Source organism: Ornithodoros turicata, chromosome 6, assembly GCF_037126465.1.
Source record: "Ornithodoros turicata isolate Travis chromosome 6, ASM3712646v1, whole genome shotgun sequence".
NCBI classification, from domain to species: Eukaryota; Metazoa; Arthropoda; class Arachnida; order Ixodida; family Argasidae; genus Ornithodoros; species Ornithodoros turicata.
In genome coordinates, this window is record NC_088206.1 from 1,526,258 (window position 1) to 1,545,865 (window position 19,608).

The window sequence follows — 19,608 nt, forward strand, 5'->3', positions numbered from 1 at the left end:
GCACGAGGGTGACGTTAGTATATGTGCCCTAGGCAGACTTCAGGGGGAAATGTCTGGAAAGAGAGCTCCGGGTAGAGCACCCCGTCCAGTCCCTTGCATGGCCTTTGAGTTACCAGAGGATGTCATGCAAACACACGGAGTCACGATTGCACACTTTTATGGATGACCCCGCTTGCAAGAACGTTGGGGAAATTCCTCGGTGGTGTCATCAGTATAGCTTTGGCAGTGCATCAGGCCGGAGTCTCATAACTTTTTCCCGGCAGTGACGACGGAAATCAGGGCGAGTTGGTGAGTTACGTGGACACGACGAGCACTTCTCCGTGCCTACGTCTTCGTGTGTTCTGTGGGCGCTCCTTTTGATGTTGAGTTCTATCCAGCAGCAGCACCTACGACGCGGCCGGCACGGTATAGTATAGAGTGGCGTCCCATAGCCTGGCTTGATTAGCGGTAGCAGTGGCGTAGCCGGCCCGAAATCCCTTGGCAACTTCAGTATTGTTAAAGGCATGGGCGTACCGAGAGGAGAGCAGGGGGGGGGGGGGGGGGGGGGGGCGTGCCTCTCCTGGAGTTTCGAGGTCACTTGTGGAAACTCTTTAATCATGGGTCATGATTTCCCGCTATGCTTGCCAATTCTTGCCTGTTGTCCCGTTTCGTCCACGTGTTCGTGAACCTTCCATTTTTCTGTAACCGGTCTGTAGCCTAGATCACTACGTTCACATAATCCCCTCCACACTCTAACAAAGCAGCCATTCACTCCGGCCGTAAAAACCCGTACGGAACCTTTCTTCCCTCCGGGCTGTTGACCCACAATTCCCATGAACCTTTAAACACGTCACACCTAACCCTTTAAATACCATGCCAATGATGAGGACGGTGCCCAGAAGAAGAACAGTCTCTGTTCGAAATATCGGCGGCTTCTGTCCTGAGGCAACTCCCTTCCTACATTCTACCGGTTCGCTGGATTTCTACCCATCTATGATTTTCCTCAGACATATATAGCAATGTGAACATATGAACACCCGCACAGTCCGCCTCCAGGAAAAGATGTCAGGGGTATGCATGTTTTGCCCCCCTTGGAAAACATCCTGTGAACACCCATAGTTCAGGGGGGTGTAAAGTGAATGGTAAACCTATAGAAACAGTGTGCTTCTGAAAGCTTGTAACTTGGACGCTTCAGATATACGTAGTACCTCACTGAAGAGGTGACGACGGAAAAAACAAGGACAGACATAGTACCTCATAGTGCCTCCATAGTACCTCATGCTGTACATTGTGCATTTTTTAGCTATTTAATTTCAAAGATTGCTGCACCAAGCAAAATTTGCGGACCGCAAGACGCGGCAGTCCTGAGGAGACTCGCGCCACCTATTGAGAACGCGAGGAACTATAGGCTAGTCATCGGGTAGGTCGTGGCCAGCTGCAACGCACGCTTCATTGTCGAAGGTGTACGGTTGGTGCATTGATTAGCGAACATGAGCGCGTAAACCAGACATCCATAGAAATCGCCTGGATGCTAGCTTTTGCACACAGCAGGGATGCCAAGCGACCATTGAAGCTGAAAGACGGAGGTCACCGAAAAGGCTAGCCAACTGTAAGAAATTCCTCGGTGGTGTCATCAGTAGCTTTGGCAGTGCATTAGGCCGGAGTCTCATAACTTTTCACCGGCAGTGACGACGGAAATCAGGGCGAGTTGAATCCACATCTTCTGGATTACCGGTCCAGGGCTCTAGGGTTTCAGTGACTTCCATCGTTCATCGTTAATTTCTTAGGCACTTGAGGCTTTGTATGTATATTTGTCCTTCTATGTGTTCCAGCCTCAGAACATCAGTTCTCTCATGACCATTACAGCTTTCATCATCTGGTCAGTCTACTCACGCCGGGACCGTGGGTAGAGGCCAGTAGTGGCAGACGACATGGAGACTCCGGAGAGAGAGAAACGCCGACAGACGGCGCATGTTGCGCAGATATATTTACGAGTTACAACAGCTTAAAACGAACATCTCAAGAGTATCTGTTATTCTTCAAAACAGGTTTAATAGTATAATTAGTAACGTGTCTCAAGTGCGTTATGTAGTATTTCAATTTCACATGATGCCTGCCCACCACAGAATAGAATAGAAAAAAAAAAAATGGAAACGTGGAGCTGTTCCAGGACGCTTGACGTGTGGAAGCACTGAATGAATTAACCACCAATCCGAGGCGGGCTCCCATTGTTTTCCTTTGCGAGCTAGAAGGTCGCCAAGTCCAGTCTCTAGAAGTATTCAAAATTAATAAGCAAAGTATGATGAAGAAGTGAGAGGTGATGACGTGTGTGTCATGTCATCACAAAGTCAAGTTCTCCTGGCCATGATGGTATCTTAAAACATAGTAGTTATATTTCGCTTTACAGTCCCTTTAACGCTCTGAAGGCGTACGTAGTACCCAGGCCTGTGGTATACACACATGCAGGCATGTAGACCTAGGTCGTGGGAATGGTGAAATGAGTCTGCGTGAGAGATGTGTCGTGCATTTATAGCTCCGGAGTGAGCTTTGAAAGGATTACGGTAATGGTCCGAGCCTCATATTATTACAATGACTCTTCGTTGATATACAGTGTCTTCATTTTTATCATTTACAGAATTGTTATAAAAATGCTACGAGAGCAGCACAAATGTCGTTTTTGCAATTGGGTTATACGGCCCGTCGGCGGACATCTTCTAGAAGAGAGTAACTGCAAGGTGACTAATTACCTGAAATTCATTAACAATTTAAGGAACTTTGGGCAAAAGCGAGATAGTAGAACGGGAGACAATCCTCGTTCAAAGACATTCTACCTTTTAAAAATCCGAAAAGAGTGCGTGCCGTGAAATATCTATAGCTGAATTTCGGTATACAAATGAGCCGAAACCAAAACAGCACGCCTAGGATTCGCGGATTCGGGTGGCCCATCCCTAGTAAAGTCCGAAGCATCTGGAAACATAGCTCGCTCTCGCCCATTGCAGGCTTCTAAAACAGACTGTAAAATTGATCTAGTCAATGCACAACGATAAAAGGTCTTGCTTTGCGCTGAGTGGCCGCACACCGTCACTATAGGCGGTGCAACACCAGGAGACCTTCGTTTCGTTCTTATTTTGGTTACTTGCTTTTCTTTGTCCGCACCGTGTCTGATTACTGAAAAGAATTCCTATTGTATTACCCGGGGTCTATAATATCTCGCGAAAGAAACAACGGACCTTTTTCTGCCATTAGCGCGTTGATTACCTGTACAGTTTTGCGAGCCTCGCGATAAAGAAAAGTCATGGGAACGACCAGCGCTATAAGGACGTATTTCGAATCGATATTCGAGGCACGGTAATTGCTTGCAGGAAGATTTAATGGGCAGATGGCGACTGATTAGCGTAAGACATTGGCGGAATGTCAAGGCTAAAAGTGGTTTTGTCAACACGACGTACAGACCACAGTGACGTTACCAACTTCTGTGTTCCGGTTAATGGGGTCTTGACGGCACCAAACTTTTGTCTTACCAATGTGCCCACAAAGTACTACGAGCTTATCATCAGAACGACCACAAGCGTCAGACATCTTGAACAGAGCATACGGAACCACAACTTCGCGGATGTCATATCAAACTGACCACAAGGCACAACAAGCTTTAGATTCCGTATCAAACTGACCAAAGGGGGCAGCTAAATATTCTGGTCTTATCGAGGGGGTTACACCATAAGGCAAACTTTCATCTTAGCAAAAGTGCCCCCAAAAGGCTTCACAAACTTTAGTCTTCTTGTCAGTCTAACCACAAAGCGCCTTTTTTCTGATCCTTAAGCCATGCATACAAGTGGCTCACATGAACCCACTCGGTGTCTTTTATTGCTGAATCTCACTACAGGTAAGAACCTCATGTTAGAGCCCACATAAAATGATGCATATGAAATACTTGGACTGCGTTCAAGAAGCCATATCAAACACTGTGCTTCGCGTCAAGAGCAACGGTATAAAAATGTAAACTGATAAAAAAAAATGCACAACTGATCGCAGTCGTTCCTGGGTACAATCCAGACTTGCATAGCACATGGTAAAAATTAAAAACCTACTGTATCATCGTATGCTATATTAAAGTATGACTAAATGCTCAAGGCTGTTCACGACACCCGGTGTTGACACGACCTATGACAACACGACAGCAAGAAAACAGAGAAAAAATGTTGAACACAGAAGATAAATGGAGAAAGAAAGAAAGAAAGAAAGAAAGAAAGAAAGAAAGAAAGAGAGAGAGAGAAAGAATGAATGAAAGATAGAAAGAAAAAAGAACAGACTGTAAGCAAAATAGCTGTAATGAAAGAAAAAGTTTGGTCTACAGGACGTGTTTCATACTTTTCTTTTTTTCGTCTCTGCCACTACCACACGCAGTGCGGCAGGCAACTATACCAAGAACATGGCTTACTACGTTACGCTGCTTAATACCATCAACCTTCGAGCGTATCTGGCAACATAAAACCCAACAGGTGATAAATGCTCTCTACACCATAACTTTTTTGAATTGCGCTCCAATGGCCTGCGCCACCAAAGGCGGCACACACGACGCCACCTGCTGATACTGTTCCAAAATGCTTCCTTCAAAGACGAAGTCATCGGGATAACCCTGAATCCTGGCGCACTCCCTAACAGTCAATACTCTGTTTTCTTCCGGATGGAGCACCGGACCCCTTTTGCTCATGGGCTCGGGGTTTGCCACGACAGTGTGCAAGTATCCGTCCCACTGCAGCCGTCCGTACAAGCCAACCCAGTGATTCTGCCGGTCTGCAGTATGCACCAGCGTCCAGGGAATCAGTGTCTGTTCCTGCCTAAACATGGGGTCGCACTTCTTAGTATCGCCGTTCACGCATGCGCAGACACCGCGCAGCGTCCCTGTATCTGGATCGCGGTGCGTATAAACCAAGGCGTGCGCGAGTGTATTGTCTGAGAGACGAACCGACTTGTTGGGCAGGTCTCTCCAGTCTGCACCAGGACTGAAAGGGACGTTGTCGATACGAGCTTGTTCTAACGGTTTCATTTCCTTGCACTGATGGTTGCTTAACGTGGGACGTTTGAACCGGCGCGCAAACTCAGTGTTTGAGCCCCTCTGAGGACGAGTCTTGTTGGTTAGTAACGGTAAGTCTGAGATGGCGTCCCTCAGGGTCATGCGACGGTAGGGCGCCGACGGGGTCGCTCGAGTCAGAGCAGTGGAGTAGCGCCTCCCGTCCACTGCGATGGCGAGCCGATCGTCAGATACCTCGAACGCGTGTGTCGGCTCCGGAAATGACGGAAGGCGAGAACAACTGGCAGATCCGAAAATAAACAAACGTCGGAAGCGCTGTGGCACACCGTAGCATCCGTCCTGCAGTACCCCGCAGGACACCTGGTACCCGAGATCGAAGAGACACTTGAGAACGAAGACCAGCACCGCGCCGCTGCTGTACCTCACTAGGGACCGCTCTGCTGCCAGGATCACAAACCGCGGGTTCAAGTATGAACAGTAACTGAGAAACGTCGCCACCTGAGATTCCCTGAAATGCGTCACGTCGCTAGCGCTCAGAGGTCGGAACGTCTTGAGTGACTCGAAGGAAGGTGAGCCACAGATGAGACCGATGTTATCCGTTGCAACTTGTCCCGCAAATAGGCCAGAGTCCGTGACGCAAATGCGTTTCAATACCGCTTTTGGGTCCTGTCGGGGAACATGGCAATCTGGAAAGTTTTTATGGTAGGTGGCCTGGTGAATCGTGCTGTTACTTACAGCTAACACCGGCTCCGCAACACCGCTGTCCCCTAGACCACGCATTAAACTCCCCGTACCACAGTAGACATCAACTGCTCTGAGTGGCTCTGAAGAACGCACCTCCTCCATTTGAAGCCCGTACTCGTGTTTCGATATCTGTCCACCAGGCGGTACCTCGTCGATGATTCCGGTACCGCTGTCGTACAACTTGTTGAAATAGAACGGGGGTTTTGATGGGTCGAAACATGTTCCGTGGACACCAGATGCGCTGTAAACGACATCACACTTTGCAACGACGTCTTCGAGGTTTACCTCGCATGTATCATTGCTCTGATACAGTTGATGAACGTCGCACACGTCTTGCCCTGAAGACGGCAAGTCTTCCGGTCTATAGAACCTTCGCACTTTGAAAGAGGCCTTTAGGTCAAAGGTACGGTGGAGGTCAATAACAGCGCCGACAATGTAAGGTTCTGGAAGACGACTATCATGAACGGTGGGAGGCTGTAGCTGCTTTCGATACCGCTCTGGGTACGCCACATCAATACTAACTTGACGTTCGGCCATGTTTTTATCCCCGTCTTTCACTCTTTGTGGAAATCCATTCGGTTTTATCAGGACGTAGTCACCTGGTGCGTAGGGAGCATCATCCTCTACTGTCACGTCTTGTGCACTGTACGGAAAACTACAGCAAGCGCAAGTTATACCTGCCTTCTTGAGCGCTTCGACCAGTTTCACTTCACAACCCAGAAAAGTGCAGTGGTCCACATCGCACTGGCCCACACACTTGTAGTCTTCCCTGATTCCCACGTCGTGTGTCACTTCCCCCACAAACTGCACCTTACACGTTGACTCTATCGACACCAGCGGGACATCATCACATTCCTTTGTCAGAAACACCTGTCTTTCAAAAACCCCTTTGAACTGGCTACCGAAGAGCGTCTCGCTGTAGCGTCTGAACCACACGATGTGCGCGAAAGCCTTTGCGTCTTCCGTTTCGTACAGAGCGATCACTCTTCCGACGTAAACGATCGTGTCTGGTAGGACGGACCACACCTGAACATCATCGCCAACCTTAACGGTGAAATCCGCCGTTCCATCCCCGATCTTGTTCACTATTCGCACGCAGCCATAGAAAAACCTGTTGCCGACCCTCCGCGAGGACCTCCTCAACCAATGATGTTCCACAGGGTTCGTCGTGATGTAGCGTCGTTTCAAAAACGGCCTCGAACGCAGTATCGCGAGTTCAGCATCCATCGCGTCTTCCTCGACGTCGTTGTGTTCCTGGCTGCCCTTGACGTGTCTGTCGCCACAGCGACGGCGGATGCAGCATTGCTTAAATGTACCTGAGCCGCCGTACTTCTTCATGTTCCTGCAGAAGACGCACTCCATACAGTCGGACGCAAGACAGGCTTCGCATCGGCCACAACGGTTCTTACGCTTCGAACCCCCGTCCAAAATGACATCTTTGCCCGCGAAGAGGTTCGTTATGGTTTCTTCTACAATAGGCGACAGGAAGGTCTGTACGACCATTGTACTGTCTTTAACTTTTCGGCCCCCTTTGCGAACAGGGACAGTTTGTTTCGGATTCCATGCATTCTCTCTTACCACGGATCCAGTTATCCGCATTAAGGACTGCACAAAAGAACTTCCGAGAAGTGGGTAGTCGTGTGTGCTACCAGCTGCATCGTAGGCTTGGATATGATCGACGAGGAACTGAGCATGCTTATGTACAGTCTCCTCTGAGAACGGGCCCACCGTCGCTGGCAAACCCGTCGCCTCTTCCACTTTACTCAGCAGGTCTTCGAATGCGAGTTCGTCATCGTCGATCAATAACTCCATTATGACTTTCACAAGATATATTTTCTCCTGCATGTTGTCAATGTAAGGCTTGTACTGGGTGCTGGGCTGCATTAATACATACTCCGCGAAGGCCGTTGTCACACCCAACACAACGTTTTCCCCGCCATCGTACCCTGTTGTCCACCAGGACACAATCGGTCCAACCTTCGTGACAGGCACACCATCGTCTTCACCAGGATCTTCAGCGCAGATACTTTTCATGTATCCACTCATGAACAGAGGAATGTCGCTTTCGATGAGTCCACCGTCGAACGGGCAGACATGTTGAAACTCGTCGTAAAATGTGAAGCTGGTTATCTTGAACTGCGGTTGTTCCGTTAGGTCGTCCTGGTTGCACAGGGATGACGTGAGCTTGGGATCCACCAAAGCAACGAACTCTTCCACGGCACCTGCATGGTCGCCCGAAAAGTCGATGACTTCAGGAGGGTTCAGACGCTTTCGGCACGCTTTGCACCATGTAATATCGGCTGCTTCTTTTTCGGAATTGACACTGTGACTGCTGGAATCTTTTCGCGTTCGCTTAGATGGTGTCTTATGGACAACCTGTTCGTCGTCGTTGTTCGGTACATCACCCATGTTCCGTTTTCTACAGGATGGTGTCTGTCTGCTAACTGACTTAGTGAATGCGTTCCTTATAGTTGTTGTACCTGATGACGTTCCTTGTTTCTTCCTACTGTCTTTGGCAATTTGAGTGAATGAATTGCTCTGGCACCTTTGAGACTCCATGCCAGTTGAGTCGTGTGAAGAACTTGATGCCACAGGTCCACCATTCGTTTCCGGTGTTTGTACTACGCCACCCTGTGGCATGCTGGGACACTGTGCAACACAGTTCGAATGTTGGACGCCATGTCTAGCTACATCCGGAGCCCCAGAGTTTGTGTCTCTCTTTGGTGTTCGTGCAAACGCTTTCGCTAAAGGCGAATTTGCTAAGCTTGAAGCACCACCCGTGCGTTTAGGCCCATCTGTTTCGCTCGTAGTAGGCGGGGGTAACGTTGGGCCTTCCTCAGGGCTGCTATTTGGGTCTTTTCCCTTCTTCTTGCGGCCCGCTTTTGTCCCAGAAAAAGGATGTTGCTTAGGAGTACGCTTTTTTTTAACCGGCGTAATTACTAATTTGTTATTTTCATCACCACTGTCGTTCTTCGTTTCATGGCTTCTGTCAACCATTGTCTCATTGCAGTCCCCTAGTCTGGGTGTCCTGGGTGTGACGTCTCGTGTTTTGCCCATCCTGCCCTGAAAAGATAGGTGGGCCAACCTTAGTATGCACCACAAACAGAAGAGCATAGCAACATCGTAACCTGGCTACAGATTCAAATAAAGCAGTCGTCAAAATAGGCAGGTAGCAACTGGACTCCTTTTGATTCTCGGTCAAATGGGCTAACCATTACGCTGTGCTGTTTGACCGCCCAACCATTTTCCCTTTTCGGACAGACAGGGCGCGCACTCAGCCTCCTGCATGTTTTTGTCAAACACACACGCAAGCATTCAAAGAACAAGCGAGGCAGGCAAGGTCAGACGAACACGATGGAAATGAACCGGCAGGCCGTCGGGAGGTCGTGGCATCGTGGAGTGTAGTGATTTGCGTGTTCGACCGGCAATCAAGAAGTATGGGCTCGAGTCACGCCGCTGTTTCGCTTTGTCGATGGCTGTCTCATTTCAATCTACCAATGTTGTTACGCGTTGGAGGTTTGGTGTTTACCTGCTCGCATGCGAGCCTCAGCTCGTTATTTCCATTACATAAAGCGTCCCTTATGTGAAAAGAAAGAGAAGTGTTCTTACAGCACCTCCTTTTCTTTTTCTGCAAGGTGAACACAGGAAAGGCAGGCCGACTCACATCCCCCCCTTTTTTTTTCTCTCTTTACCTCATCGCCATCACTATAACAACATCAATGTTCCTACAATTTCTACTCGTTCTGAACTGTAGCTGAAATTTTCTTTAGACTATAGCACATATAGCTAAGCTTTCCTGTAAGTTGAGTGAACAACGTGTGCTTAGATGGCGACATATCAGATCCTCATGGCAGTGTTAACATCGCGCATCAGAGACACAGCAGCTCTTATCTCGATCGCTTTCTTTCCGTGAGGATTGAAGATGCGTTATTTCGGTGCGTCTATTACTAAGCTTACGACTTTGCCGGCGCATCGCAAACTGGAATCTCTGCCTGAGTGCCAAAAATAATCTTGCGTTAAGAGACACGCGTGTCCACCGGGTAAGCGTTGCAGCAGCTTCCGTGTAACTTAGCAGTCCTGTAGGAACGTCCGATGTGGGCTTCCGTTCGTATCCACCAAGGCATTTGATTTCCGTGCACGCCATACATAACATGGTAATCGCTCTTCAGGATATTTAACATGACCAAGTAAACTTGTGGAGTACAAGTTCGATAGAATTTCAATATAATGTAGCACAAACTGAATACACAAAATGCTTACACTACACAAGTCACATAATACTAGACAAACAAGCTAAATCGCGCGTAATATTCTCAAAGAAACTCACACAAGAACGCCACTCAGGTGAGCCAGTGGCAATTCAAGGAGACACGGCCACGGCGGACACTAATGTACCGCGTCTCTGTCTCTCCGAGTGTAACAAGCTGGGTCTCCAAGAAAATGACTACCTGCTTGTAGAGCGACATGAGGAGAGGGTACTGAACGCGAAGGCGCCTGCCTTGATGATGATGATGATGATTGAAAGAAAAAAATGGGGATTGTAGCCCTCATCACGAGGGCCGGCTACCCCAGATCACCTAAGGAATGCCAGACACATCCACCCACACCCACTGGAGATGTCGCGAAGCGGCGACGAACGCCACAGCCAGGGTCATAGCCCGTCTAACAGCTTGGTGTCCCTTAAAAACTGTGTAACGGCTCGCAAAGCTGGCAGTTGAGTGCTCGTTGGCCATGGGCCCAGCACCTTCTGCACTCCGAAGGGTCGATTGTCAACCCGGCCTAACGCGGCTACAAGTCTGTCACGACATTCAGAGTATCTTGGGCACGTAACTATAATATGTTCGACGTCTTCGATTGAGCCACAGACTGGACAATTAGGAGAGTCCGCCTTCCCAAGCCTGTACAGGAGTCTTGCACCGTATGGTACATTGAGCCGGAGCCTGTGAAACAATGACGTAAGCTGTCGTGGCATGGATGTTGGGAGGACCAGGGCTAGTTCGGGGTCAACCCGGTGCAGAAGGGAAGATCCAGCCTCGCCACAAAACCATTGATCTTTTGACAGCTTATGGCTCAGAGACTTTAAGGCACTCTTCGTGAAGTCGCGTCCGCCTTCGTGAAGTAAACACTGCGGAATGTACTATTTCCATGTGCTTTCCCGGCGTTGTGATCGGCCGCATCATGTCCGGTGATCCCACAGTGGTCAGGTATCCACCGGAAAATCACGTCATGGCCAGCGATCACTGCTTTTTGGTGCGCTACTAGTATGTCATTCAGTACAGGAGCTGAGAGGTGGTGTGTACCCGGTGTCATAAGGGTCTGTAAAGCGGCTTTAGAATCACAGAAAACCACCCATTTTCCCTGGGAAGGCGCGCACGAGATACGCTCTATGGCTAGAAGAAGAGCGTGTAGCTCTGCTGCTGTGCGCGCTCTGTGCTGAGTGCGCGCGTATCCGCGGGTATACACTCACCAGCGATCACCTCTCGTCATTGATTTGTGAGTGGACATGACGAAGCACGAAAGGGGCTGACCATCGCGCACACAATTTCGGATAAAAAAAAAAGAAAAGAAAAAACGTTAACGAGAGTCACCCGTCATATGCTCGGAAAAACAAAAGCGGTATATTCAGGACAGATATGCAAGGAAGGTCTTGCAAGAATCTCGGGGCTGCATAGAAAGGCGCACAATGCGAAGGGTCACACGACGCTCATTACGTTACACGACGCTCGACGGTCATTCGTTACGACGTTTGATAAGCGAGAATCGAGTGAGACTTATTGCGCGGGCGGATTACGCTCATTGTCACGCGAGAACAGTAAGGCTTTCCCATTGCATCAACGCTTTATCCGTGGTGACTCCCTGGATGGGAAGCTCTCAAAAGACTCACGCTATTACGACAGGAGTCAACCCTCATGCCCCTCCCCGCACCTTGTCACAAAACAATGTCCGCTTTAGAAGGCATCCTTTTCTTACTTTCATCTTCTCGTAAAAAATATTTTCGCCTATACTGAAGACGGAATTGCCTCGAAGTGTAATTCGCGGCAACTGCAATTCACGAAAGAGGAATTCCTCGTCGTGTCGCTTCAGCGTCATATCGTCGAAAAGTGTGAATGACGCCAGCAAGGGGTGAGAGGTTGTTTCAAACTGACACGCTAAACGCTCCTCGCTCGAAAATGTTCACACGCAACATTTCATTGGAGCGACGGCATCGTGTTAATTCTGAATCGAGGACAAGCCGAAGCTTTTCGCAAACTCCGGGTTGTCTTTCGACGTCTGTGTTGATAGCTTGATTAAGTAACGCGATAAATTAGGCCGGTTGGCACATTATTTAAAATCGTAAAAAAAAAGAAGAAAAAAGAAAGAAAACGGTGCTGGGTACGAATAGTACGAGACGAAAAAGACGCGACGACGCAAACACTGAACTTCAACAGTCTCTTCCTATTCGTACGCAACTGCTTTCTTTCTTTTTTTTTTTAACGATTTTAGACAGATTGATTCGTGTTTCCATAGCAGGAGAGCGAAGTTTACGCATGCAGAAAAAAGGATTCATGATGATGATGATGATGATGATGATAACGAGAAAAATAATTCATTGTCAAAAATCGATTCGCCATATATGGTTTTGTTCCTTAAGTACACACTTCCAAGCACCACTGTGAATGAACACAACATTTCCCAACGAGAATGATAAATCGTGGCTCTATAAGTATGTTGTGAGACAACTATGATAATGAACGACGGTCTGCGGATTCATGTTATCCTGGTGACTCGCAACTTGCGCCAAATCGCTGGCGTCCTCAACCTGGTTCGAACTCGCAGCGGGTGCTACTTGAGCACCATATGTCCCAGATTGAACCCCTAAGAACCTTGGAGTATAGGCAACCCGTAATCCACAACAGGAACACGGGCCCCTTTAATACCGTATCAAGGCCGCACGTAGCGACAATCACCCCATCAATTAGACTGTCATTAGCGGAGCCCACAACCGGTCCCTCCGCATGACTCGCAACCGCAACTATGCAACATAACGTTCGTTACGTCCACACGTTCATATAGAAGCAGGGAAAGTAAAAATGTATCTTAGCAACGTGTCCTTCGAAAATCGAGGAGGTAGTACAGGATATCCGGTTGTCCCGGTTACCGTTGGGTATTACTGGGTCAAAGGGGAGAAAAAACAAAACAAAAAAAAACTTGTTTTCAGATGACTAATTCGAGATACATACTCGTAGGAGTCACTCCGCAAACATGTTCAACGGCATTCGTGATAGACTGCCTTTCAACCACAGAGCGCAACATTAAAAGCAACCTAGTAAATGGAATTTGTTCGTGTCGCACGCTTTTTTTTTTTTTTTTTTTTTGTGGTCACAGTCAGAAAAAAAAAAAATTACAACGTGTCGTTGAGATTCAAATACATCAATGTGTGGATACACATTTGTTATTAAGCCAGCAAGTGCAGGGAGAATGTATAAGAACGAGAATACGTTGAGAAAAAGAAGAAAAAACGAGCCCCAACACATGAGTTACTGTTTGGATTATATACGTCTACTATTTACGACCGGGCATTTTGCGAACAACAACAACAACAAATACACTGATGATGACCATTTCACGAAACAGCCCCCCTGCCACAGAACAGCAATCAGTTCATTTATAGCAAAGCAACAGGTATTCCGTCCACTCGACTTCCTCCTTCCCGAACTTTTTTTTTAAATTCCGCGTTAGCGCCGCGAAGCAACTGTAGCTATGAGCGCCGTATAGACGTGGACAGATGGAAAGAGTACAGCACGAAGGAGTGGGGGACGGGGGGGGGAGTTAGTCTGCATCCTGGGCAGACTTCAGGGGGGGGGAACCGTGGCGACATTCATCTCGAAAGTCTCCCGGAAAACCTAGGGAAAAGCTCAGAGAGCACAGCCGCGGTGACAGGATTCGAACCCACTACTAACGAGCGGATGGTTTTACCAACCTCGGCCGCGTGGCCCAGGTCTTTATAAGGCCCGAATAATAAGAGCGGTCAGTGAAGCGCGCATTTCATCCACACACAGACGTAAAAGAAACGACAGAAGGACGCCCACTGTCGCTACTCGTGCTACTTTCGGGTGACGAAATCCGCTGCAGATCGCTGCTTACCTCAGGCGCACAATTTGCCCAACGGGGGATTGAAACAGATCCGAAAAGAAGTAGGTAACGCAATGGGGTTTTTTTTTTTTTCTTCTTCTTCTCCGCTCTTGACAGGCGCGTCGCCGTCGGCGTCCAAATTGGCCGCTTTTGCTGGAATTCGTTGACACGCGTCCACAGACAGGCGTCGAAGGCGAAAGTACGGCGCAATCGTCGCCGTCGTCTGCGAAAGATATGTACCGAACGTCATTAAAATGCACGTCATTAAAATGACTGAACTTCGATGAAAGTGTCCTTCGCTTCCTGAACTTTCTTTACCCTTCTCCTTTGCTTCGCAACAAATTGTCCGCTGCTACAGAGTATACAGCGGACTGGTAGCAGTTGGTGCTACCGCGCACACGAAAAATATAAAAGTGTCCTAAACAATGACATACACGCTGCAAGGCGATTGTGCAGTTTGTTTCGTTCCCTATCACACCATGAACTACCTACATGGGGGGAAATGTGTCATGGTCAATACAAAACGTAGCAACAAAATTGCCATCCGAAGACAGAGCTCTAACAAATGACACAGTGACACACAAAGGCAGCAAACCAGGCAGGTGATCCGGCATTATCGGCTCTTTGGATCTTTCCGTATCTCTATACGTGGATAAACTGTGGTTATCCATTAGGTTAATCGTCCCCTGGTACTTGGATTGAATTAGACTGTCACTTCCTTTGCTATCCTGAAGAAGAACACAGCTACCTTTACCGTCATCGAGAGGCTTATAGCCTAACATTGCAACGCGCGTACAAGGACAACGTGGTCTTTCCTCACTTCTCGCTTTACATACGCCGCAATTAAAAGACGTAAAGGCAAATTGAAGCTTCCCTTACGAGATATTAATCGCGACACAATCTAAAATCCCCAGTACAGAAGATGCCAAGTATTCCGCGCAGCGACGACCAAATGTGAAAACCAGCAGCCTTCAAACGAGATAAACGTCCAACCTGTGCGTAAACAAAACGCTTCGCCTTTTGCGCACGCCAGGTTACCTCCTATAATGACACGACGTCCCTCATTCAAGATGGCATTGCTGAACCCCTACGGCGAGTCCGTAGTAGCACCATACAGGCCTCTGCATGTCCATCTCCAGGTGTATTTTCTAGGGTTATGCACTATAAGGGGAGGACACACAACGTGTGCATCCGGTGTACTAACTCTGCCTTACCTGTGGTAGGAAAAGAAAGAACGTGCATAATCTTTTCATCGGAAGGCACCACCAGCAGTGTGGTCAAGTAAATTCAGCACCCGGTCATTGGTCCAAAGTGACTGGGAGTAAAGGGTTCGAACCTCACCACCACCGGCTTCTGCTGTCCCAGATTTCGCGGCAGACAGGCAATGGACGTTCATCGTTGTTTAGTGTCAGATACAAGAGTAAATCGGTTAGACGTCCCGTTTTTTTCAGCTGTTGTCCTGTGCGAGGGCGTTTTGTCCCGCTCCGGCTGCGTCGAACTCCGAATGGAAGCAAGATGCGGCTAAGCAGCGGAAGTACTTGCGACTTCCACGTCGACCTCGCTCGTCTCGCATCGGCTCTTCATGCTCAGCAATGGAACCGCTTAACGCTCTGGTTAACGAGCCACTCCTATAGTCAAAACCTTGTCGAAACCGAAGCTCGCTTGGTGCAGGCTTGGCTCATCCCAGGGTGGGAGAATGGTCTTGGTAAATTGATCAATCATCGCGGTGCTCACGATAATAGACAAACGGAAGTGTAAGTTCAGCCAGCTGGGGGAGATATTTTCCTTTCATATCGGGCAGGTACACGAAGTACATGTATACATGGATGGATGCTAAAAACAATGCATTCCTGTCGAAGCATTTCATGTGCACGATGGGTAGTTTGTAACACGTAAAGAAAAAGCAAATGCCGGCACAGGACCTGCGTGAAATAAGAAGAGATTGCTCGTTGACTGACAGCATACTCTTACCCCATCCTTCAAACCCCGGTATCTCGCATTGGGATCGGAGGAATACGGTCACCTTAGCCAAGAATGAAAAGACGTCGCACTACCAACGTACCAACTGGCCCATCCTGCATAATTTTAGCTGAAAAGGGCTCGCCGTACAATGCTCCTGTGACATTTTAAACTGGCGCTTAAAACGCAGCCAAAAATAATTGTCGGCCGTTCACACCTTTCACAGCTGAATATGTTTAGCGGGCAACCTGTCATCATTCACTCGGCTCGTTTGCGGCATCGAAAACGTTCGCATGACAGGCGCTTCACCTTTAAACGCGCTTCACGAGTGTCTTTCGAGCCACCGTCGGGCAATGCAAATGGAGAGAAGGGTCGTTGACACCCGGCTTCTCGCTGTAAAGGGTTCCAAACGGTTCTCTTACTTGACGACAATGCACACATAACTCTGGTCAGAATATTCTTCTGTACGGAACATGTGGCTGCATGACGTGAACGAGCGTAAAATAGAGCCTTCGTTCATCAAAAAATTTCTGTGCAGCAACAGTGGATGCAAATCTGAAATGGAACAGAAGCAACTGTGATTATCACAGTGGTGCAACTGTGATTATCACAGTGGTGCAACTGTGATTATCACAGTGGTGTGGCAACGTGGAGAGCAGGAAGGAACGAGACAGGGAGAGAATAGTATGCGTCTCGGACCTACTTCACGGGAAACTGTGCGACATCTGACTTCACAGTCTGCCGTGAAAACCCAGGAAAATCTCAGGGTCAGTTTGCGGGACGAATGCTGTATCAACGAGGAGGTATAGCCAGTAATTTGCAGGAGCATTTCACTTCCCTAGTAGTATAAACCCGGATTCAAGTCGGTACCTGTAACCCCTCTCCTATCAACGACGCCGAACCGAAAATCGTTAATTTTAGCCGAACCGGAATTGAACCGAACCGAACTGAACTGAAATGAACCGAAACTATTAAGATCGGAGCCCTCGTGTGAACGAAACGCTGACCCTAACAGCACCTGAAGATATGCTCCTGGAGGGTGACAGTATACGATATTTTCGCCCCTTGAGATGTCATAATAAGCGCATTCTTTTCACTTGCACTGGACTGCACTACCTTGGACTCCACGCAAGACGGGTTTTCGGGAGCTGCACTTTCCAGCTGAAAGGAACTTTATTAGTAATGCCTTTCTTTTCAACAGGAAAGTGCAGCACGCAAATAACCCAGTTCAGATCCGGTGCAGGCGGTGCAAGCGAAAAGAATGCACCTTATGCCGTCAAGCAAAATGATAACCGAGGATAAGATGTGAGATAAGCTTCACTCCACCTCTCCGACAGATCAGTACCCAGAGATATTAGACCTATACAAAAACACGTCTCGTGGCTTTGTGTGTCACAGATCTTCTGCAATCGTATATACATAGTCTTAATCACATAGGTCACGCTTCACTAACGTTACGAGCTTCGCTTAGAGTTTCTTTTCCTGGTCCTCCAGACATCATCACTTGACTGCACTGCACAAAAACGAAGACGCGTTGCAGGCTTTCTTCGGAAGCGAGAGATCTCAGAGAGCATCAGCCTTCTTCGGGTGTCGTTCACCCGAGTCTCCGGCGTCGTGCAACTCTAGCGACGGCATGAAAACTGTTGAACACATCCCTGCTTCATTGCAGAAAACATGGGCATTTGAAGAGACGGCACATATAAAAAATGAACGGGCACACTTGCTGGCATCACTAGTTTATATACCCTCCGGACCAGTGCGGACACGTTCGAGAACACAAAGGATCCTAGTGGACTTCATAGGGGAAAGTGACCTCATGGCAGTCTTGTACCGCTGTCAGACGGAATAATTTAGTGTCACTTTCAAGGAGTGACATTTGCACTTAGTGCCATTCGTGTGCTGTCACACGACATCTTTTAGTGACACTCGGGAGAAAGTGCACTAACGATTTAGTGAGTTCCCCAAACTCAGTTCACTTCTCTTCGCCTGACCGAGTGTGTAGCCTCGACGGCACGCTGTGTGGCACAAGTAAAAAGATTGAGAAATAGCGAGGGGCTGGACACCACGATATTTTTAAACGAGAATTTTCAACGGCGTGTTTATTTTATTTTAGTACAGAGTGACATTGTGCCCCCCCCCGCACCCCCCCCCCCAAAAAAAAAGTATAATTACTCTCATTAACAGTCAGGAAGAACTTCGCGTTCTCGGCGATCCGGCGGCGGCCATTTTTATTGTGACACATGTTTGTGTTCATGTTAACATTGCCTTGAGTTTGAGGGACAACGCAAGACGAACACAGGACGAGACGAACACATAGACACATAGACGTGAGTCTATGTGTCTATGACACATGTGACACATAGACACACATGCCTATGTCTATGTGATACATTGACACACATGTGACACATAGACACACATATATAGCTATGTGACATGTGACATAGACATGACATGACATCTATGTGACATAGACACATAGACTCACGTCTATGTGTTTGTCTCGTCCTGTGTTCGTCTTGCGTTGTCCCTCAAACTCAAGGCAATGTTAACATCGAGTCAACACCAGATAGCTTGCCTGCTCCTCCTATGTTCATCGACATGTTTTGGCCAGTTTGTTTAATGTTGGAAGAAGAGTTGCAGGAGGTGTTTCTAAATGAAAGAAAAACGTTCCGAGGAAGGTATTGTGGCGCATGCAAAAAAAAAAAAAAAAAAAAAAAAAAAAAGTTGCCGCCGCTTATTCTTATCTATCGTAATTACCATCATTGCTCAAGTGACACTTACTTAAGCCGTGTAGCAAGCACGTAGTGAAAGTGACGTTCCCTTGGTTGGAGTGCACTTCACGAAAATGACACTAAATTGGGGTGACTGGGGTATTAACGGACGGGAGGGAAAGACACAGCAAAAGGAAGCGAAAAGCGTGACCAGCTGAATGACAAAGATCAGGGCCATGCCACATGTGAACATACACTGCCTTGTATAGACGGGACAGTCTGTTGTGTGTGCCTTAGTTATTTTCCATTCTTTATTCCTTTTTATGACCCTTTGCCGCCATTACTTGCCTGGTGGTTGTTAGTGGTGCTAATGAAAGAGCTCGCCGTTGTCGGTGTGGTGGGCAACGTCATGACTAACGCTCTGGGGAAATGTGCGTCCTGGGCCGACTTCTGAGGGAAGTGTGCCGACATATATGTCTAACAGCGTCTGAGGAAAACCCAGGAAAAACCCCGGACAGCACAGCCGGCACCGGGATTCGAACCCGTGTACCCTTATTTGCTTGTTTAGGGGACTGAGGAGAGGTTGGCCAATAGCAGACCGCCAGGAAGGCGGACAGCTTAAGTCACTGAAACCAGTGACTTTAAGATCGCCCTTACGACACCCTTAGTCCGCAGTGATCGACTTTTTTTTAATCGTTTATCTTTTCTTTCTTTCTTTTTTAATGAATGTTTATTTCGAGTTTTTTTTTCTTTTTGTGGAATAGCAAGCCGGCATCAGCCTAGCCGACATTTCCTCTTTTCTTTCTATTAAACATATACCCCCCCCCCCCCTATAGCTATAACGAGGCAGGCTATCTTACGACTCATCTTGTAGAAGAGACCCTGTCGTCCGTGTCGTCCTTATTTCTTTGCTGCCCAAGCTCAGGCTGTGTTCTCCATGGACCTTGTCCACCAGCCGGTTTGCGTCAATGCCATCCTCTCAGATCCTTACAAAAACGCAAACACTGAGGAAGACTGATAAGAAAGAGAATATCCGGCACTGGTGCAGCAGCCAAGCAGTGCTGATGC

General features: G+C 48.0%; 1 protein-coding gene across 2 annotated transcripts in view; it reads right to left on the reverse strand.

Moving 5' to 3' along the window:
- Positions 1-3,816: 3,816 nt before the first annotated feature.
- Positions 3,817-19,608, reverse strand: part of LOC135398789 (DNA (cytosine-5)-methyltransferase PliMCI-like) — a 36,883-nt gene continuing 21,091 nt past the window's right edge. For both annotated transcript variants that reach the window (XM_064630243.1, XM_064630244.1), the window contains exon 3: positions 3,817-8,818. In XM_064630243.1, the coding sequence (XP_064486313.1) occupies positions 4,493-8,812 (4,320 nt within the window). In that variant the 5' untranslated portion in view covers positions 8,813-8,818 and the 3' untranslated portion in view covers positions 3,817-4,492. The remainder of the gene's footprint in view (positions 8,819-19,608) is intronic.